At 52.6% G+C, this 21837-nt stretch overlaps 1 protein-coding gene across 1 annotated transcript; it reads left to right on the forward strand.

Moving 5' to 3' along the window:
* The first annotated feature begins 4186 nt into the window (after positions 1-4186).
* E2F2 (E2F transcription factor 2) lies at positions 4187-21726 on the forward strand. Its single transcript, XM_061187005.1, has 7 exons — positions 4187-4445; positions 9861-9966; positions 11567-11786; positions 12611-12769; positions 14636-14750; positions 16183-16375; positions 21379-21726. The coding sequence occupies exons 1-7, from the start codon at positions 4197-4199 to the stop codon at positions 21645-21647; spliced, it is 1311 nt and encodes a 436-aa protein (XP_061042988.1). The 5' UTR covers positions 4187-4196; the 3' UTR covers positions 21648-21726.
* Positions 21727-21837: the final 111 nt, after the last annotated feature.

A 21837-nucleotide genomic window follows, 5' to 3' on the forward strand; every position in this document is an offset into this window, starting at 1 on the left:
CCTTACCAGCTGTACGGTCTCATTTAATGTCCCCTGTGCCTCAGCTTCCTCATCTGGAAAATGGGACTAAGCATCCCTAACTTATCTAGTTGTGGGCACACTCTTCCCACCCCCAACAATGCTTGCAGCGCTGGAACTCCGGGTTCACTGGCAGAACATACCCTCCTTCAATGGGGTTGGTTCTGGGGCTGAGTTCTTTGTTCAGAATGGCTCAGTGCCTTGGGAGATAGAGATCTGAGTTCAGATCCTGGTTTCCTCTTTAACCAACCCTTGCTCAAATCCCCTACATGTTTGAGCCTCAGTTTCCTTATTGTACCTACATTATAGGATAGTTGGGAGGTTTCAATATAATAACGCATGTAAAGTGCCTGTCTGGTGCTTTACACTGAGGAAGCGTTCAGGAAACGTGAGCTCTTAACACCATCATCACTTACTGCAGACCTACTGTGTGCCCGGCACTCTCAGGCAGGAGGGCATGAAGGTGAAAACACAGCATGGGTCGTGTTCCCAAGGACTTTGAAGATGTCTGACTTCAGACTCTTTGTTCCTGTCACTCCACCATTTGAGTTAGGCCTTGAAGGGCGGGTCAGATTTGTCACATGGGGTTGGGAGGGAGGAGAGGCCTTGTGTATATGGAGCCATGGATGCCAAGCCTGGGAAATGGGAGAGTGTAGGGCGTGAAGGGAAAACTGCAAGTATTTTAATTCAGTTCCATGTGAGGGCCTCTCCAGTCCATCTCACACAAATCTCAGTGAAAATATATTAAATACCTGCTATGCACCCCTCCGAGGACTTTATATCCAATCCCTTATTGAATCTTCATGGTAAATGGAAAGGTCACTTTTGCCATTCCCATTTCAAAGATGAGTAATTTGAGGCTCAGAGATAATCCGGCAACCTGACTAAGAGCCCTACACTAGGAATGGATGTGGCAGGAATTCACGTTCAGGGTGACCCAGTGCAGATCTGCATCTCACACCTCTGGCAGGAATTAGTTCCCAGGCAGTGAAACTCTAAAGCCAGCCCCAGCTGCCCGGTTCTCAACCATGGAGAGCTGGCTCACGGCCCCCTTGCTGGCTCCCTTCTTTTGTCCCAGCCCCACCCTGCCACCCCCATTTCCCTTCCTGGCCCTGGGGCCCTGCTCCTTCCCCAAACCTACTCTGCCACAATTCCTTCCAGGTTCCCTCATCTGTAAAATGGGGTTAATAATAGTGCCTGTCCCACAGGGGTGACGTGAGGATCAGAGGAGATGCCCAAGTGTTTGCAGCCCAGCACACAGTAGGTTCTGTAAATATTAACGATCATCATCACCATCATCCTCTTAATGATATCCCTGAAGTCCTGTGACATCGGCCAAGTGGAAGCATTATCGGTATTTGATGGTTGAGGAAATTGATGTTGAGAGGTAGAGCAGCAGCCTCTCCAGCGGCGCTCAGATGGCAGGTGGGGAGTGGGACTTGTATCTGGGCCTGCTGAGCCTCTGACTTCAGATCTCATTAACTTCTGCCACTCTTTGCTGGGAAGATGAGTGAATCATTTAATCTATTTCCCATCTTCTGCATGCCATGCCAGGCCCTAGATGCTGAGGGGCATTCAGAGAGAGATACCACCTGGTCCCTTGAGAGAGCTTAGAACCCAACAGATCAACAAGGCATGAAAAAAAGCCTTGTTTTTTGAGGCAGAACACACGAAGGGTCCAAAGAGGGAGAGAGGCACTCTGACTGGGAGAGGGGAGGCGGGCAGGGAAGGCTTCCTGGAGGAGGTGATGTTTAAACTAGGCTATGAAGCTTTTTCCCGTGTGGCCGCTGAGGAAAGAAGGCACCAGAGACACCATCAGCTGTGTGGGCAGGGCAGCAGCGCCTGGAGGCCTGTCACCAGGCTCTTCAAGGTGCAACAGAGCCTATGAGTTGAAGGTGAATGAAGGTTGTCATGATAAGTGTTTTCCAAAAACTTGTTGTAGAGGATGGCTGTGAGAAAACCACTGGGAGCACAACTGCATGTAATAAGCGTATAGGGACTTGCAGATGAATGTTCAAGTCCTTGGCTGTGGTGTTTAAAAATTCTTCATTGCCTGAAAGGTGTGGCATACAGTATTTTGGAAAGAAAAATGAAGAATTGGTCAAGAAGACATGAATTGAAGCAAATGATAAAAATTAATATTTTAGTGAACACTGATCACCTCACAATAAGTTATGTAGAAAAATACATGTTCAAATGGTTTTAATTGCTGGGCAATAGAGTCTATTTTCTTTCAAATAAAATAATAATAATAATAAATAAATAAACTGGGCCATGAAAGACCAGTGAAATGTGTAGACAGGAGTAAAGGGGTCTGTGTACTGGAGATAAGGCCAGAGATGTAACCACAGCTGCCATTTCTTGGGGTTCCTTATGAACCACACTCTGTGCTGAGTGCTTTACATGCATTATCTCATGAGATTTCCCCACAACCTTATGAAGTGAGTGGTAAGGGATAAGAAAACCAAGCTCAGAGAGTTTACAAAACTTCCCTGGGGTCACACAGTTAGTAAAGTGGCCAGGCCTGGGTTTGAACCCAGGGCTGTCTACTTCAAGGTCTGGGCTCTTCACCACTATGCATTATGGCCACCTCATCCTCCAGATCTGAGGATCAGGTATTAAGCTGGGGACTGACTCTGGAAGTGCTCTGAATGCCAGGCTCAGCCTTGCATAAAAATCACACAGCACCAGGCAGGAATCAGCAGACCTGGAATTAAGAAGCAGCTTTTAGCAGCTCTGCCACCCACTAGCCAAGGTCACTTCTCTGAGCCTTGACCTCTCTAAACTGGAGAGATGAGGAATGTAAATGGATTATCGGCAATGAGGGAGGGAAGACCTGTGACAAAAGGATTGTTGAGGAGAAACCTGGAGATGTTCAAATATTTACTGAGTGTTGGGCTCTGGGAATACAACTGTGAACAAATCAGAACTGTGCACTCTGGACCCCCACCCAAGCCTGCAAGGGGCACAGCTTGGGAGAGCAGGGGAGGAGCCTCGTATTGGAACAAGCAAGGGCTCAGGACCGGGCCTGTCCCAGACTGAACTGCCAGATCTCAAATCAGCGAATCTCTCTGTGTGACCCTGGGCAAGTTACCTAGCCTCTCAGACTGTCCATCTTTACCACGAAGATCATCATTCCTCTTCTGACGACTGTTGGATCAAATTAAATAAGACGTAATCATCTCCAGAGTGCTAGGCATACTGTGGGCACTCAGTTGATGTTAGTATCCCCCTATGAAGAGGTATAAACGTTAGGCTCCGTCCCTCAGCCCCTTTGCCAAGAAAGAGAACAGTTTCCTGGCTTTCATTTTAGCGGGGGGGAAAAGGATATAAATACCTATATGTTATCGTTGGCTGAGCTATAATGCAAACTAGCAAAAGGTCTGTGGCCTGGGCAACGTACTGCTGGGTCTGGGCTCAGGTCAAGACTCCGCGCCAAAATGTTCCCCCCACCCCCAGGGAATTCGGGCTCAGTCCTCAGCTCTGTGAGGGAACCACCCTCCCAGTCTGTTTCTCTGGCTGTCAGCGCGGGCGGGCGCCGGGCGACAGCAGCTGTGGCGTCCCCTTTAAGCATCCAGCTCTTGTTGCAATCACCGCCTCGGGGACGGGTCCTTCCGGGGGGTGGAGCCTGTGCCTGTTGCAGCGACCAACCGAAGCGCGGCATTTTCCGCGGGAGATCCGAATTTCGCGGCACGCAGTTTCGCGCTTAAAAAAAAAAAAAAAAAAAAAAAAAAAAAAAAAAACAGAAAAAAAAAGCAGAGAAAAGCTCAAGGACTCGAGAGCGAGGCGAGAGGGAGTCGGTGCAATCGGTCCCCCTCCCCCGTCCGAGCGCATCGCGTTTCTGCCGAGCCCGTGGGCATCCCAGAGACCCCTCCCGAAGCGGGCCAGACCCCAGGCGCCGAAGCCTTAGGGGGCGCGGGGCCCTTGCTGGTCGCAGCAGCCCTCGCGGCGGGGCATCCCCTGGCCGTGCCGCCGCCGCCGCCGGCGGCGCGGGGCGATCTCCAAGCGGCGATCTCCAAGCACTGCCCGGCTCGGCGGCGGGCCAGGAGGGGGGAGGGTCCGGCCTTGCCCGGCCTCCGCGCCATGCCGCGGGCCGTGTGAGCCGCCGCGGGCTCCGAAGCCCGCAGGTGCCGGCGGGCGCGCCAGGCCCGGCTGGGGAGGGGGGCGCTGCGCTCGCCATGCTGCGAGGGCCGCGGGCCCTGGCTCCGGCCGCGGGGCCGCCCCCCAAGGGGCTGCCCACGATGAGCCCCACGGAGCTGTGGCCGCCCGGCCTCAGCAGCCCTCAGCTCTGCCCGGCCACCACCACCTACACCCAGCTGTACCCGCAGACTGTGCCTCCCGCTGCGGCGCCGGGCACCTGCCTCGACGCCACCCCCCACGGACCGGAGGGCCAAGCTGTGCGATGCGTGCCTGCTGGCCGGCTGCCGGTAATGCTGGGGACCCCCCCCGCCCCCGCACCGCTTCCCTCTCTGCTTTTACGGGTGTGGGAAGGCGGGAGGGACGCCTGGGAGCTAGTCTGAGTGAGGCAGATCGAGTCTGGGGAGGGAGAAGGGGAGCTTTCAGCTTCCAGAACAACCCATTGCCCCAATATCTAAGTAGAAGAGCCTTTCATTTTCAGACTTGGGATGAAATAACCTCATCCACTGGGGTGGAATGGAATGAGCACTGGATCAGGAGTGTGGAGACCCAACGCCCTACCCCCAGTGCACCCTGTGACCTTGGGGAAGTCTACGGAGTCAATTTGCTGTCATTCATTCATTCTTTCATTCATTGTTTGGCCCAGAAACCAGTACTGGGCACCTGCTGTTGTCCAAGCACAGAACTGAGCCTGGGGATACCATGGGAGCTTTAAAACAGGGGGAGGTCTCTCAGGTCCAGTTTGGCTGAGACTCCTAATTTTCCATCCAGCCAACTCTTTCCCAATTTTCTGCCCTAGGTCCTCCCCCAGGCCCAATCTTCTGTCCCAGACAGCCAGTAGCAGGTGCAAGGTGGGGGCAGCCCTCTGAGGTTCCTGTTCAGATTGACTGTTCTTTTCTCAAAGCCGCAGGACCGTTGCCAGGGAGGGCCCAAAATGTGGTGGCACCAGGCACAGGGTGTGTTTTTTGGGAGTGGAATTCCTGGAGCCCATGAGAATCGAAACAACCATAGGGTGGGGTGGAGTGGGAAGAGCCCTGGGAGGTGGGGGTGATAGTTAGGGAGCCTGATTTCTGGTCCTGATTGCTGCTAATTCACTGTATGTCCTTGGACAAGTCTTGGCCCTGGTCTGAGCCATTTCCTTGTCTTGAAAATGTGTGTGTGCACGAAGTAGCTGTGGGACTAACTCATCTCAAGTCTCTTCCAGGTCCTGGGTTTTGGAAGCAGGATCCAGGAAGGGGAGATGGGGATGTTGTAGGTTGGCTTTGTTGTGAGTGGTGAGTTAAGTTCAAGTACAGGGAGAAGACCACCCCCTCTGCCCTAGAGGCACTGATCTGACCTGTGTCAATCAGCAGGCTTGGCCTCTAGCCACCGCTGGCTGCAGGCAGAGCCCCACTCCCTGCTACTGGAATCCTGCTTTGTCAATGCTCAAGGCTTTAAACTTTCAGAACCCCTTCCTGTACATTATTTCCAACTAGGAGGAAGGTGGCAGGACTGCTATTCCTATTTTACAAGTAAAGCAGCCAAGGATAACCGGGAGTTTTTACCTATCTTTAGTTCAGCATTTTACAGTCTAAAATAGTTTTGTACCCTATGAAGTAGATGGTTTTAGTAGCTCCATGTTGCAGGGGGAAACCGAGGCTCAGAGAGGGGATGTGAACTGTCCAAGATCATATAGGGAGATATATGACCCACAAGGCAGGTTATCATTAGTCTCTTCTCTGCAGCCTTGACTTTCCCCAGTACCACCTGATTTAGGAGCTGGGTACCCCCAGGGAGGGCGCTCAGTGGTGGGCCCAGTCTCTCCTCTGGCCAGCTGCTTTCAGGAGACCCGGCAGAGTTTCAGTAACAGCTGTGGTTTTGAACTGCTTCCCTCCCAGAGGAGCTGAGTGCATCTGTCTGTACCTCCCTCCCAGAGGGGCTCAGTGATCACAGCAAGAATGGCTCTTTTACTGAATGCCTCTCGTGTGCCAGGCACTGCTTGGCACTCTTCACACTCCTTATCTTGGTCAAGATGCCAAGATGCCCGGGATGAGGCATCTTACAGATGAGGAACCTGAGCAGAGACGTGAAGTCACTTGCCCAAGTCCTAAGCCAAGACGTGGGAGCATCTCTTTGCATCAGACCACCCTAAAGGCCTCTGGGGCCCAGAGCCCCCTTTCCTGTCAGTCCCCGCTGCCCTGTGCCCCAAAACCCGGTGGGCAGGCCTTGGCCCCCTGCTTACTCATTTTAACAGGGTGTGACCTGGAGCAGCTCCAAACCCAACCCTGGGTGTGGCCACTTGCTTTGTGCCCAGGCTGCAAAGTGCAGGGTGAGCAGGATTTGTTGGGGAACTGCTGTTTAAAGGGACCTTAGGCACTGCCCAGGGACAGCAACCAAGATCAACGGCAGAATGAAGGCGGGAACCCAGGTCTCCTCATTCCCTGACTAGAGCTCTTTCCACCACCTCTGGAGGAGGCGTGGGTGGGATGCTCCTGCCCCAGCCGGGCACACGGCCTCACTCTGTGTCATTCCTGCAGGAACCTGTGAAGAGGGTGGGATTCTGCAGAGCTCTCCTTTTCTTTTCATTTGTCTGTCTTTTCCAAATTTCCTCTGAGAACCAGGGAAGAAAATGAACATTTTAATCAACAACCGTACAAGGCGGGTCAGATGAGGAAATGTAGGCTTAGGGAGGCAAGGCAGCGAGTCCCTCCCAGGCCGCTGTGAGGCAGAGCGGGGATCTGGAAGCAAGGCTCTCAACTCCTTCCACTGGCTCCTACCCCCACCATCTAACTTAGGGCTTGGGGCTTAGGAGAGACCTGGCTCCACTCCCTGTGTGATTTCCAGCAAGTCACTTCCCCGCTTCTGAGCCCCGGTTACCTCACCTGGCTGCCTGCAAGGGGGTGGTGTCTGGGGTCTCTGGCCCTCTCACTTCTAGGGCTGCCTGAGGAAGGAGCTTCGTTCTTCTCCCTCGGGGTTGGCATGGTGGGCTTGAATCTTAACCAGGCCTTTAAGAAACAGCCAAAGGGGCTGCCTAAGAGGGTCAGGTTGGAGCCGAGCTGGCCTTTGCCCTCAGCACGTCCCCGATGCTTTTCAGCTCAGCCCTGAACCTCCTCCTCGCTGGTGGCCCTGGTGCATTAGTGATCGCAGCTCCCCCGCGTGAGCAAGCGCTTTGCTGCCCCCTCACTGAATCCTCCAGGAGGGAGGAGCAGAGCAGCCCCCTTTTACAGGTGCAGCTCAAGAGGTCAGCGGACTTGCCCAGCTCACCCAGCCTGGATGGGAACCCAGGCAGCTCTGACTCCAAGGCCTGTGCTCAGCCTCTCCTTGGTCCTTGTCCTCCTGGGCTTGTCCTCTGCCACTTCTGTTCTGCAGGCTCAGGTCCATCCATGATGAGCTGACTTTTCTCTGGGCAGTCCTCAAAGGTGTCAGAGAGATGTCCTCAGGTGGGGGACAGTTTGCTGCTTAGGGACCCTGAGAGTGCAGGATAAGGGTGAAGGAGAGGAAGGAAAGGGAGGGGGCCAGTGTGTGTGTGTCTGTGTGAAGTAAAGTGATGGGGGCAGGTGGACATAACCAGGCCTTGGCCCAAATTTCAGCAAGTTCTGGGGCAACGTGTATGGGATGGCGCTGAACAGCCTGATACCTGGTTTTGGAGTCAGACAGACCTGGGTTCAAACTCTGGCTTTGCTCTTTGTTTGTGTGGCCTTGGGCACGTGGCTTAACCTCTATGAGTCTCCATTTCTCATCCACCAAGAGAGAGTGCAGTACTGAGTTAGGACTGATGAGCACGTGATAGGCCCTGCGCAGGTTCTCTGTTCAAGGTCCTCCCCTCCTCCCCGCCCTGCAGGTAGTGAGGTTCTTCCTGGTGTGTTCTGTGAACTCAGCAGGGGCTGGCTTCCGTCAGGTGAAGGAGGTGAGTGGGGCTGGGGAGACTCTGGGCTGCCACCTCTGCCTCAGGTAGAACTCGGCCTGACTTCCCTTCCTCTCCTTGTCCTGGGCTCACCAGGTCTCAGTTGCTTCAGCTGTAAAATGGGTATTCGTGGCATTGGGAAGATTCAGTGAGGTGATGAACATTGGGGCTTGGTCTAGGGCAGGTGGAAGGTCTCAGTGAATGATTAGGACTTTTCCTCTAAACAAGATGGGACTAGAGCAGGTCACTTTCCCTAGAATCTAGCATCTCACCGGCTGGGAGGTTAGAAAAGGAATATTTTCCAGAAGGACTTAAAGAGGAATGAGCAGGGAGATGTGGTGTTTGGATCATGTCCAGGCCTGGGTGGAGGTGGAGGAGAGGATCCTCTTATCCAGGCTCCTCCAACCAAGGAGCAGGGCTCCTCAAATCAGTCCAGGAAGACTTCCTGGAGGAGGCACGAGAATGGGGAAGGGAGCTGACAGCAGGAAGAGCCAACACCACCTGCCACGTGTGTCAGCCCACCTGTGCTCAGCAGCGGTTAGAAGTCTCAGCCCTGCCGAGCATGACCTCACCATCAAAAGTTAAAATAGACCTCTCTGTCCCAACTAAGGTAGGGGTGTCTGGGTGACTGGGGGAAGGGAAGAAGAAGGAAATGGGCTCGGTGACCCCCAGAATAGTTTGTCTAGGAAGAGGCCGAGTTTGGATTTTAGGGAAGGGACTCTGCATTTCCTGAACGCCTACTGGATGCTGAGCCACAGGTTGAGTGCTTTACAAAAGTTATCTCCTTGAATCCTTACAACAGCCCCTGGCAGTAGGTATTTTCTACCCCCTTTTACAGAGGAGGAAACTGGGGCTCCTAGATGTGGAGCATTTCCTCAAGTCACACAGCGAGCCCGTGAAGGAGCAGGGAGATTCACGCCTGGGTCTCTGACCTGTGCCCCAGTGCCCCAGCCCTGCCTCTGCCCAGCCCTAACAAGGAGGGAGGCCCCTTCCGGGCCAGCCCAGCTTCTGGGCGTAATTGAGGCCGGGTGGCAGTGGGGTGGAGAGGAGCAGATGGGTCTGTGGTTTGATTTCCCCAGCAGGTGTTTCCCAAGCTTGGCGGGAACAGGGAGGGGGAGCAGGGGGGCCTCAGCTGCTTGTCCTTAAGACACAGGGGAAGGATTCATTGTCTGCCCCTCTCAACAAAGAAAGAATGGCAAATAGAGTCTATTCAGGAGGCCCTGGGGCCCTTGAGCTGGAGCCCAAACAGGGGGGTGGGGGATGTTTGCACTGCTTCCCAATGTGGACACCTCCCTGGGGTGTGGCACTGAGCCAGGAAGTCCCCTGGGCCTGGGCGGTTGCCCAGCCCCACCCTGATAAGGGCCAGCTGTGAGGCTGTGATGGGCACCCGGTCTGGCTGAGCCAGCTGCTCCTGCAGTGGAGGTGCGGGGGCTCTCCCCAGCCTGATGTGCTTTAGGCCCTCCCCTCTCCTTCCTCCCTGTATCATCCTGGGGGAGGGGGGTAGAGAGGCGGGTGTCGGGTCCAGTTATTGAGGAACCCTGTATTAAAACCCAGACTGGCTTCGGTAGTCTCAAGCGCCTGGGCCTCGGAAGATGGGAGTGTTGTGTGCCCCTCAGAAATAGGACTTCCTTCCCCTGAAAGCTCATTTTTCAGGTCACTGATATTTCCTTACCAGGTCCAGTGATTTTTTTCACCCAGGACTGGTGGCAAATCGAGGCAGGCGGTGGCTGCTGATGGCCTCAGTGCTTTGGCCCCAAGTCGGGGAAAAGCTAAAGGACGAATGATTCTCAAACTCTGCCTCTCTCCCCTCTCTCTCCCCAAGGCCAAAAGGAAGCTGGACCTGGAGGGGATCGGGAGGCCTGTGGTCCCTGAATTCCGGACTCCCAAGCGGAAGTGCATTAGAGTGGATGGCCTCCCCAGCCCCAAAAGTAAGCCACGTCGATGGGGTATCTAAGGGCAGGCTCAGGAGACTGGAGGTGGGGTGGGGAGGGGCAGAGGGCAGCAGCCCTGCCCAAATCACCAGGGCTAATATTTGTAGCACACTTTCTGGTTTACACAGCAGTTTCCTGTGCCTTCTCACTGGATCCTGCCAGGCAGGTGGATTATCCCTCTTTTACTGATGAGACATCTGGAGACTCAGAGTTTCAGTGACTTACCCAAGGTCACACTGCTAGTCAGTGGAGTCAGGACCAGAGCCCAGTTTCTGCCTCTTGATATTTTCAGTCAATATTCTGGTTTGGGAGGGAGTTTAAGCAACTGTGTTAGGGAGGAATTCTAATTTGGGGGGAAAGAGACCTAATAAAGAAGGTATGTTATTGGGTGGTAAGCTTGAGGGTCTGGTCAGGACTCTGTTCTGACCTGACTGGTCACTCCTCTTCTGTGAATCTTAGCTGTCTCATCTGTAAAGCAAGGCGCAGCTAGATCAGGAATAGCAAGAAAGTTTCGTCTCCAACTGATTAGTAGAGGCTGCCCAGAGCTCTTTATTGAAGGATCCCAAGTGCACTATCAGTTAGTAATATCTGCCATGAATGCAAAAATTGACAACACTGTCTGTGTGCCAAATACTTGCTGTCTATCTATTAAGGGATTCTAAAGTCCCCTTCTAGAGGAATCTGAGACTCTCTAAAATTCAGTTTCCAGAACTAGTTTAGCCATTAACTTGCTATATGACTTGCAAGTCACTAGATTGCAAAAGTCTTCTTGTGGTTGAAGATACTGCAGCTGAGATGTGGTCTTGTGACATCGACCTCATTAAGAAAGGGACCTTTTTCATGAACCTGCCACATGTGACATAATAGGACTGATTCCTCTCAGATAATCATTGCATGACACATAGAAAGAAAGAGCAAGTCTGTATGTCAGTGCTGTATGTCAATTATATCTCAATAAAACTGGAAGGGAAGGAAAAAACAAGTCTATAAACATGTTCTTGTCATTCCCTCCCTACCCTAATTCCAAATTCCTGACATAACTGGCAGCATAGGGTAATGGTTAGGAAGGGAGACTCTGGAGACAGACTGCCTGGATTTAAGTCCCAGCTTTGCCACTTTCTAGCTGAGTGAGTTGAGCAAGTTACTTAATCTGTCTGTGCCTCAGTATTCTCACCTGTAAAATGGGGATGGTTATACACCAAACTTATAGGGTGCTGTAAGGATTAAATTTGTTGTATGTGGAAAGTGCTTAGAACAGTGAGCTACACACAGTAAGCATCTGTTGTTGTTAGTGGTGGTGGCGGTATGGCTGCCCTGAGCTTTGGTGGGAAGGTGCTAACCAAGAGTTAGAATATTTGGTTTCCAGCCCCGACGCTGCCCCCGATTGTGAAACCTTAAGCAAGTCACTTTGCCTCTCTAGTTATCAGATTCCCTGTTTGAACAATGGTGGTGAATGACCCCCTCCCTCCCAGTGCTCTGTAAACTGGAAAGTGGGTGCTTACATGGAGGGTGTAAACTGGAAAGTGGGTCCAGGTCAATGGAGGAAGTTCCCCAGGGGGCCCTCTCTGAGCAGTGGCTGAGCCCCTTTCCTCGTCAGCCCCCAAGTCGCCTGGGGAGAAGACTCGCTATGACACGTCGCTGGGGCTGCTCACCAAGAAATTCATTTACCTCCTGAGCGAGTCTGAGGATGGGGTCCTGGACCTTAACTGGGCTGCTGAGGTGCTGGACGTGCAGAAGCGGCGCATCTACGACATAACCAATGTGCTGGAGGGCATCCAGCTCATCCGCAAGAAGGCCAAGAACAACATCCAGTGGGTGTGAGTGCCTGGGCTGGGGCCGATGGCACCAATGAGTGCGCGTGCTGTGGGCGGAGCCAGGGGCAATAGCCTGAGGTTGTGAACGTAGGGGGCGGGCCTGAGAGCAACATCCAGTGGGCACAAGTGCTGGCGGGGGAAATCAAGGGCAACATCCAGTAAGCTTACACGCTGCGGGTGGAGCCAATGTATTTAAGAGGGGGATGGAAGAGCAGGTGTATATGCTGAAGTAGTATTAGGAGAGCATGGCAGGGTCAGAGAATGATTTATAGGAGGTGTAAAGGCTAAGAGGACCCCAGATCCTCTTTAGTCAGGGGTCCCAATATTGCCCTCTTCTAACTTAGGAAAGTCCTCTGGGATCTGCGCAGTAGTAACCCAGACTCCTTCCAGCTGAGATATAAGTACTACAGACTCCGTTCCTCGCTTCTGTAAGGTCTTAAAGAACAGACCTGCAACCCCTGGCATGAACTCTAAGAGAACGCAGGCAGAGAAGTCAGGAGTGAGGTCACTCCAGCTCCCTGCCATTTGGGGGAGCCTGGGGCATAGGGTGGGTAGAGTTGAAAGCCCCCCAGAAGTGGTGTCAGGCCCTGACTTGTTTCTTTTCCCTAGCCCAACCCCCAAACATCAAGTTCCAATCCCTGGCAGCTCCCTGGGAGCTAGGCAGGACCACTGATTTGTACAAGCCAGGAGGCACCATCATAGACCATGTGAATGGCCTCTTCCTGGAGTTTTGCCCACACCGTCTGTGCAGCTTTGCACAGCAGCCCTGGGGTTGGGGTCCCTGGATGTAGACTGAGACTGACACTGGGGGACTGCTCTGTCCCCAGAGGCAGAGGACTGTTTGAAGACCCTACCCGGCCTGGGAAGCAGCAGCAGCTGGGGCAGGAGCTGAAGGAGCTAATGAGCATGGAGCAGGCCTTGGACCAGCTCATCCAGAGCTGCTCTCTGAACTTCAAGCACCTGACGGAGGACAAGGCCAACAAGAGATATCCTCTTTGGTTGGGGGGAAGGGGTCCGGGAGCAGGGGGCCTGTTGCCTGCTCATAACTACCCAGGGTTGATGCAGTACCTCCCTGCAGGGACTGATCCACCCTAGGGGTCTGGCATATCTGTGTCTTCCTTCCTCAGTGGCTTTTCCTCTGGGGTCTCTTTTTTTTTTTTTTTTTTTTATTTATTTATTTTTGGCTGTGTTGGGTCTTCGTTTCTGTGCGAGGGCTTTCTCTAGTTGTGGCGAGCAGGGGCCACTCTTCATCGCGGTGTGCGGGCCCCTCACTATCACGGCCTCTGTTGTTGCGGAGCACAGGCTCCAGACGCGCAGGCTCAGTAGTTTTGGCCCACGGGCCCAGCTGCTCCGCGGCATGTGGGATCTTCCCAGACCAGGGCTCGAACCCGTGTCCCCTGCATTGGCAGGCAGATTCTCAACCACTGCGCCACCAGGGAAGCCCACCTCTTGGGTCTCTTGAAGTTACTTTCTCATTATAAAAATAAGACAAGTACATTTCTGTAAATCTGGAAAATGGAGAAAAGAAAAAAGAGCTGCCACCCTAACACAGCCATCATTCCTTAGCTATACACAGGGTGTGTGTTATTTAAATACTGTGTGTACCTGCTGTACACAACGTTTTATATTCTGCTTTTCTCCACTTAGTATACTACCATAGGTGGTTTTTATGTTGTTACATACCCTTCCTAACTATTTGGTTGATCCATATGAAATTGCTGATATTGGACCTTTTTTTTTTTACCTATAAAAACAGCAGTTTCATATGGTTTAACATCATATATTTTTTTGTTTGTTTGTTTGTTTTTGTTTTGCCACATCGCACGGCTTGCAGGATCTTACTTCCCCGACCAGGGATCGAACCCGTGCCTCCTGCAGTGGAAGCGCAGAGTCCTAACCACTGGACCGCCAGGGAATATTTAAATGGTTTGAGAATGTCCTACTCAGACCACTATGGTTTGTTGATAAGGCCTAGAATGGGCATTTAGATCAATTCTAGATTTCTGTTTTATAAAGCGACATTGTGATGAATATCTTTATTTATTTTTATTTTCTTATTTTTTGGCTGCATTGGGTCTTTGTTGCGGTGCCCGGGCTTCTCATTGCAGTGGCTTCTCTTGTTGCAGAGCACAGGCTCTAAGCACGCGGGCTTCAGTAGTAGCAGCACGTGGGCTCAGTAGTTGTGGCACGCGGGCCCTAGAGTGCGCGGGCTCAGTAGTTGCGGCACTCGGGCTGTAGGGTGTGCGGGCTCCAGTAGTTGTGGCGCACGGGCTTAGTTGCTCTGCAGCATGTGGGATCTTCCCGGACCAGGGCTCGAACCCGTGTCCCCTGCATTGGCAGAAGGATTCTTAACCACTGTGCCAACAGGGAAGTCCCAAATATCTTTATAGATAGAAACTTTTCCCAGGTTTTTTACTTATTTCCCTAGGTTAGATTCCTAGGATTGAAACAATGAGGTCAGAGAGCATAGACTTTGCAATGGCTTTACATATACTTTTTCCAAATGGTTGGACCATCTAATTGGTATTTGGATCTGACCTTGTATTTCTGGAAGGATAGTAGGCATTGTGAGAAATAAAAAGAAATAAGACATGTCTTCCTGCCCTCTCAGAGCTAAAAATCTAGCTTGGCAGATGAAGCCTTTATGTAAAAAGCTGATATAAGGCAGCATTTTTTTTAATGATTCATACCCCCATTTCTAAAGGGGTCCAAGGTAGCTTATGAGATTAAAAGAACATGTTACAGTTTTGGGGTGTTCAGAGTCTTTGAGAGGTGGGTTAGATCCCTTCCGGGCAGGCCGGGAGTTTTAATTTTGACCAGACAGTCACTTCTCTTGACTCTCCTGCCCCTACACTGGCCTACGTGACTTACCAGGACATCCGTGCTGTGGGCAACTTTAAGGAGCAGACGGTGATCGCTGTCAAGGCCCCTCCGCAGACGAGACTGGAAGTGCCTGACAGGAGCGAGGTGAGAGGGGAAGCATTTAGTGGAGAGCAGGGTTAGGAACATTCCAGACAGCTCTGCAGGTTCTGTTCCTGGCACTGCCTAATCCCAAGCTTCCCTGGTCCATGCTGGTGACCATGGCAAGACTGATGGTCTCCGAGCTCGGGCAGAAGTGGCAGAAGCTGGAAAGGGTATCAGGCATTAGGTACCAGCCTGAGAAAATCTCTGTTCCTGGTTCCTCTCCGCATCCCACCAGCCCCTGCGTTCCCATGCGCATGCACACGTGCACTCACGCACAGCAGTGTCAGTACTCACAGTAATCCTTCCATGTTAACCTAGTTTAAAGACCAAAATTCTTACACTCCCTATGAGGCTGTCTGTGCTCTGACCTCACCCACCTCCTCTCGCATGCTGATCCCGTTCTGTCTTTACTTCCGCCACACTGACCTGCCTGCCGTTTCCCCACCACACTAAGCTCGACCTCAGTACAAGACCTTCTCACACGCTATTCCCTCCAGCCGAAATGCTCTTCCCTCTCTCTGCCTGGTTTACTGCTATTCGTCCTACAGGTTGCAACTTGAACATCACCTCCTCAAGAAGCCTTCCCTGATTACCTCCAGACTTCATAACCACGTGTTCTTTTCCATCGCACTTAACCTCCATTTGCCGGGATATATTGGTGATTACATAATTATGTTCTGCTTCATCTGTTAGAGTGTAACCTCCACAAAGCCGTGTTCCACCCATGTGGTACCCCCAGCCCAGAATCTGATAAGGGCTCCAGAAATAATTTGTTTAGTGGACAAACATTAAGCTATATAAGGCCCGTAGGGGCAGGCAGAGGGACTGCCTGGGCGCAGGTGTAGACACCTGAATGCGATCGGCAGCAGCATGTGTGTTGCCGGTTGTGGCTCAAGCTGCGGGTACGAGGTAAGCAGGAGGCAAGGGCAGGAAAGCCAAGTATCGGTCTCTTGGTTACAAATAACAGAAAGCCAAGTCCAACTGGCTTAAGTGAGGGGGACCCGGGGGGAACCAAGTGACAGGTCCAGGGGGAGATTTGGGGATTGCTGGCAAGGTTGGATGCAGAGGCTCAAACCGTGTCGTAAAGTCGGCCTCACACTCTCCATCTCACTCTGCCATTTTCTGTGCCAACTCCGTTCCCAGGTGGGCTCTCCCCTTGCCGTGGCAAAGATAGCTTTTATGATACCAGCTCGGGCCTGAGAGTGGGGGAGGAGTGATTTCCCAAAGGAAAATCAAGGCACTCTCCCTAAAAGAAGGGGGTCTCGGGGCCAGACAGATGTCTACCACAGACCACATGGGGCAGGCCCAGCACCCAGCTCAGGAGCCGCGCGTGCTCATATGGACGGTGGGAGCCTCATGTGTCCGTCCATACCCACTGAGCCATGAGTAAGTCCAGCTGCCCAGAGCCATGACCTGGCTTCTCTTCCTTCTCCAGGAGAACCTGCAGATATATCTGAAGAGCACGCAGGGGCCCATCGAAGTCTACCTGTGCCCGGAAGAGGTGCAGGAGCCCAACAGTCCTGCCAAGGAGCCCCTCCCCTCCACCTCCGCCCTCAGTCCCAGCCCTGACCCCACCCAGCCCAGCAGCAGCATCAACCCTGGAATCACGGAATCCACGGCATCCTCAGGTGAGACCCTCTGTCCAGAGGGACAAGGGATGCTGAGAGGGACCAGCCTTAGAGTTTCCCTCTTCCATGTCAGCATTTGTTGGGTACCTACCTTCTACCCAGCAGCAGGGGATACAGTCCTTCTCCCACACATATGTGCATTGCCCTTTACACTTTATAAAGCACATGCATGTTCCTTGTCTCAGTGCGGAGATTGTTGCTGCTTGGGCAGAGGGGCGCCTGGGTTTGAATCCCCCCTCTTCCACTTACCAGCTATATGATCTTGGACAAGTTACTTTACCTCTCTTTGCCTTAATTTCCTCATCTGTAATTTGGGCATAGTAATTAATAGTATCTACTTCATAGTTTGTGAACGTTAAATGAGTTAATATAGGTAAAGCATTTAGCACGGTGCCTGGCAATTACTGTTAGCTATTATTATCATTATTACGGCCACTGCCACTGGTACTGCTACTTCTGTAACAGCTCCTAACGGCAGAGTTCCTGACACTCAATAAACCCGTAGTAAATGGAAACTATAGATTTTCTGAGGAAGGCTCAGCACTTTCTTAGGAGATGATAACTAAGGTGTTTTAACCACGGCTGTGTACCAGGTACATCCATTATCACATTACTCCTCACAGCGGTTCTTGAGGTAGGTTTTATTGTTCCCAGTTTAGAGATAGATAAACTGAAACAGAGGTGATGTGACCTGCCCAAGGCCTCCTAGCTGGGAGGCAGCAGAGCTGTGTCTTGAACCTTGGTCTCCACACTCTAGCCCAGGGCTCTCTCCACGAGGCACAGAACAAATCAAGGAAGGACGGTGGCTGGGAGGTGGGTGGTACAGCTAAAAGCTGTCTATGCCTGGCAGGAAGTAGTATGAGGCCGTTGCCAAGGAGTAAAGAGGTGGGAGAGTCCCCGAGGTCTCCCCAGGGAGACTTGGAGTTGGGCAGGAGTAGAAATGGGAGCCTATGAAGGCCCCTCCCCCAGAATGGTTTTTGCCCTTTACTGAGATCAGGTTAGATCGGCAGGATCCTTTGAGGCCATGTAGGCCAGTGTTCCGCTTTTGTTTTCTTAGCAGCAGAATTCCCCTAAGTAGAACCCTAGTGTTTAAACAAATGCAGAGCTAGAACTGGTCTGGTGGAAGAGGCTTTTTGTGTGTGTGGTGGTGGAGGCAGGTGTCCACAGAACCCAGATTGGATTCCATTTCTTTAACTCAAGGGTTAATAAAACTATTGCCTGCAGGCCAAATCTGGCCTGTTTTTATATGACCCATGAGCTAAGAATGGTTTTCACATTTTTAAAGAGTTGGGGGCTCGGCGTAGGGCAAGTGACTGTGTGACAGAGACCATACGTGTCCTGCAAAGCCTAAAATACTATCTAGCCCTTTACAGAAGTTTGTCGACCCCTGATTTAACTCAACACTTCATTTTACACATGAATAAACTGAGGCCCAGAGAGGGCAAGTAACTTTCCTAAGGTCACACAGCAAGTTAGTGGCAGAGCTCAGACAAGAGCCCAGACCCCCAGTTCTTCTCTAGCGATCTCTCCTGTGTTCCAGCCTGGTCCCAGGACCAGGGCTCTCCCTGAACCGACCATCTGTCCCTTTGGGAACCTCCCAGTGCCTATCTCCCAGTCCAGACCTGTGCCCCACCCTGTTCTCCCTCCTCCTCCCGCGCTCTGCTTTCTCGCTCCACTGTCAACATGTGCATGGCTCTCCAGAGTTAGAACCTTCCGTTGTCGTCTGAGACCTTGGGCAGAGGTGGAGGACCCTACCGCATAAGCAAGGACAAGGATTTTACCTCAGTTGTACAGGTCAAGAGGCTGAGGTCCGAAAAGCCTAGATAGAGGCTTACGGAACAGTAGGTGGAGGGGCCAGCCCAGAAGTCAGCTCTGTGCCAGGGCCCATGCCCTTGCTGCCCCTCTTCACCCTTGCCACGTGGTCTCTTAGTGATGTCCCTGCTGAAAAGAGCAGGAGGAAGTTTTCCAGAAGGTGTACACACACACACATGCACTCGCACGTGCTCCATGTTCTGGCCTGAAGCAGGGTCATCCTGAGATACAAGCACCAAGGGCCTGGTCCAAAGAGGAGGCCACTACAGTCTTAGGACCCAGGTTCCCGTCCTAGTTCTGGCGCCACCAGGGGAATCATTCTTGCTTGGGGACCTCGTTTCCCTCATCTGTAATGGGATGAATCTGAACCTGAGTCATTGAACATCCCTCCGGGCTGTGACTTTCTGACTTAAACCTACATGTGGCTGAGGGTACAGGAGCTGAAGCTGGGACACTTGGGTGTGAGTCTGCATCTCACCTCCTATGATGGGGTGACTGTGGGGGAGTCACTTTAACCCCTCCGAGCCTCTGTTCCCACGTCTCCAAAAAGGGGGACACTGAAACTCCCTCGTGATTATTGGGTGCGTTTCAGGTGATGATACAGCGTGAATGTGACTTTTTAAAAGCTTATGTGAACTGGACACCTATTATGTGTGGGTTTGGAGATATTTAAGTGAATATGAGCCATTCAGGGTGCAGTGGAGGCACAGATGTTACAAAGAGCAGTTCTCTTCTGGATGTGATAAACAGTGAGACAGAGAAAGAGGGAGAGAGAGAGGATGGATGGATGGATGGATGGGAGGGGTCGGACCTGAGGTAGAGGCTCTCACATGTGATAGCTCAGTTACTGCTTCCGCAACTCAGGGTGGTGGGTCCTTATTTTTCCTGCTGGGAAAACTGAGGTGCCGGGTCCTGTAGCTGGTGAGGGGCTGAGGACTGAGCCCCCAGCCTCTTCCTCACTCCCAAGCCAGACCTTGTACTCTCTAACACGTGCAGGCCTCTGCGATGTGCTAAACAAACATTTGATTTTTTTTTCATTCAAATACTACATTTAATTGGCTTCTTTGAGCTTCAGTTTCCTCATCTGTAAATAGACATAACAACAGTGCCTCCCCCTGGGGCTTCTGGAGTGTCCAAGTAGGTGAAACAGGCCTCTCCTTGAGATCAGAGCTGACGGAGTAAGCCCTTGGAAAATGGGAGCTATTTTTGTTTTTAAGAAGGGCAGCCTGCAGACCAGCTGTTCTTTATCTGCACTCACCATTTAGGCCTCTCAACAACCGGAGGCAGGTATAATCATCATCCCCATTTTAGGGGTGAGGAAACGGAGACCTATGAACGTTGTCACTTGCCCAAAGTTACACAGCTAGCTCAAGGTTGATCAGGCGGTCTGGCACACTGACATGGTTGTATTTTCAAAGCAATGCTTGGTTGGTAAGGAACGACTCAGATGGTGAGATTCTGGGCGTCAGGGTATATTTGGCAGGGGATTTCTGGTGCCCTGCTCCACATGCCTGCGTAGGGAATCACGTCCTTACCTCTAAATGGAAATGAGCTGATGTGCGGAAGAGTAGGTGATGGCCGGTGTGTCTGGAGAGGTGAGTGTCAGCTATGGGAGGGAGGCGGGAGAGGCAGCAGAAAGGGAGGCCGGGACCAAGTCACGCCGGGCCTGCTCAGTCCTGGTGGGAACTTGGATTTTATTCTAAGCCACATTTTTTTTTTTTTTTGGCCGCGCCACTTGGCATGTGGCATCTTATTCCCCGACCAGGGATCGAACCCGTGGCCCCTGCATTGGAAGCGCGGGGTCTTCACCACTGGACCGCCAGGGAAGTCCCTCTAAGCCATTTTTAAGTCAGAGCACAGACTGCAAGGGCCAAGAGTCGAAGCAAGGTGACTGGTGAGAAGGCTCCTGCAGGGGCCTGGGTGAGAGGAAGGGGCGAGCCGCAGATCACAGCAGCGGGACTGAAGAGAGATGGGCAGCTTAGAGGGTTGATTTGGTTGTGGAGGTGACCGAACTTCCTGCTGGGTCAGATGCGGGAAAATGGCAGGATTACAGGTGATTCTTGGGCCTTCTGGCCTAAGCAACTGAGTGGGCGGGGGTTCATTAAATACAATGGGGGAAGACTCAGGTTTGGGGGAAGACCAGGAGTTTGGTTTTGACATGCTGAGTTCTGACCTAGCGTAGCCATCAAGTAGAGATGTAGCAGGAGCCCAGAGCCGGTGGGTGGGGTCTGTGCCAGAGGCATCCATTTGGGAGCAGTAGATGTGGAGATGGATTTAAAGCCGTGGGGCTGGCTGAGATCACCTGGCGAGGAGTGCAGCCAGAGGAGAGAAGAATCGGAGGATGGAGCCCCTGGGCTTCAGGGTTTAGAAGTTGAGAAGAGGAGGAGGATCCAGGAAAGGAGACCAAGAAGAAGCAGCCAAAGAGGTAGGAAGAGAACCAGGAGAATCTAGTACCAATGACTGCATCAGATTCTGCTGGATGTCACACGGGATGAGGCCAGAGAACTGACCCCTGGATTTAGCAACATTTAGCGCTGGTTCAGACAGACCCCAGGTTGGAGTGGGTTGAAGCGTGAATAGTGGTGGGGAAGTAGGGAGTGAGCACGGGTAACTCTTAAGAAACTTCACTGTGAAAGGGAGCAGTACAATGGGCTGGTAATTGGAGAGAGTCATGAGGTCAGGGGAGGATGCTCTTTAAAGATCAGAGTTATTAGGGACTTCCCTGGCGGTCCCGTGGTTAAGACTCCGCGCTTCCAATGCAAGGGGCGTGGGTTCGATCCCTGGTCGGGGAACTAAGATCCCTCATGCTGCGTGGTGCGGCCAAAAAAACATAATAAAGATAAGAGTTATTAGAGGATGTCTGTGTGTTGACAGGAATGATCTAGGAGAGTGAGAGGAATTGATGATGCAGGAAAAAGAGACAGTGACTTCAGGCGCCAGGACCTTGATGGTGAAAGGGGGTAGGGTGACTGCAGAAGCTGGGGGTGGGTGTGGAGACAGGAGAGGGGAGGGGAGAGAGTGTGGGTGAAGGAGGGGGGCTGCTGGAGCTGGGGCGGGAAAGGGCAGGGTGTCCTGTGCTGTCAGGCGTGAGCCAGGGTAGGAGAGACCAGAGGCTGTTTTTGTTCTCGGAGGTCTGACCAGAGGCTTTCGGGCACCAGCATCAGGCATAACCCTTGTCGATTTGTCTCCAGCACCAGCGCTGATGTCCCAGCAGGTCCTGCCGCCACTCCCGCCGTCCCTTGTCCCGCTGGAGGCCACCGACAGCATGCTGGAGCCGCCACACCCACTCCTGCAGCAGACCGAAGACCAGCTCCTGTCCCCGACACTGCCGTGCGGCTCCCCTCTGATCAGCTTCTCCCCGCCCTTGGACCAGGACGACTACCTGTGGGGCCTGGACAGCGGGGAGGGCATCAGTGACCTCTTCGACACCTATGACCTCGGGGACCTGCTGATTAACTGAATGGCCCCTGCCTGCCCCCCGGCAACCCCGCCAGTCTCCACCTCCTCACAGGCAGACTGACAGGCCCTCTGCCTGCACAGGATGTGACACGAGGTGCTGCCCTCAGGGTATGGGGGTCCCCCCTTTTCCTTTCCTACCTACCACCTGCCAGCCAATGCTGTCGGGGGAACGTGGAGGATACGGGGGAGGA

Source organism: Eubalaena glacialis, chromosome 3 (assembly GCF_028564815.1).
Source record: "Eubalaena glacialis isolate mEubGla1 chromosome 3, mEubGla1.1.hap2.+ XY, whole genome shotgun sequence".
In the NCBI taxonomy this organism is placed as follows: domain Eukaryota; kingdom Metazoa; phylum Chordata; class Mammalia; order Artiodactyla; family Balaenidae; genus Eubalaena; species Eubalaena glacialis.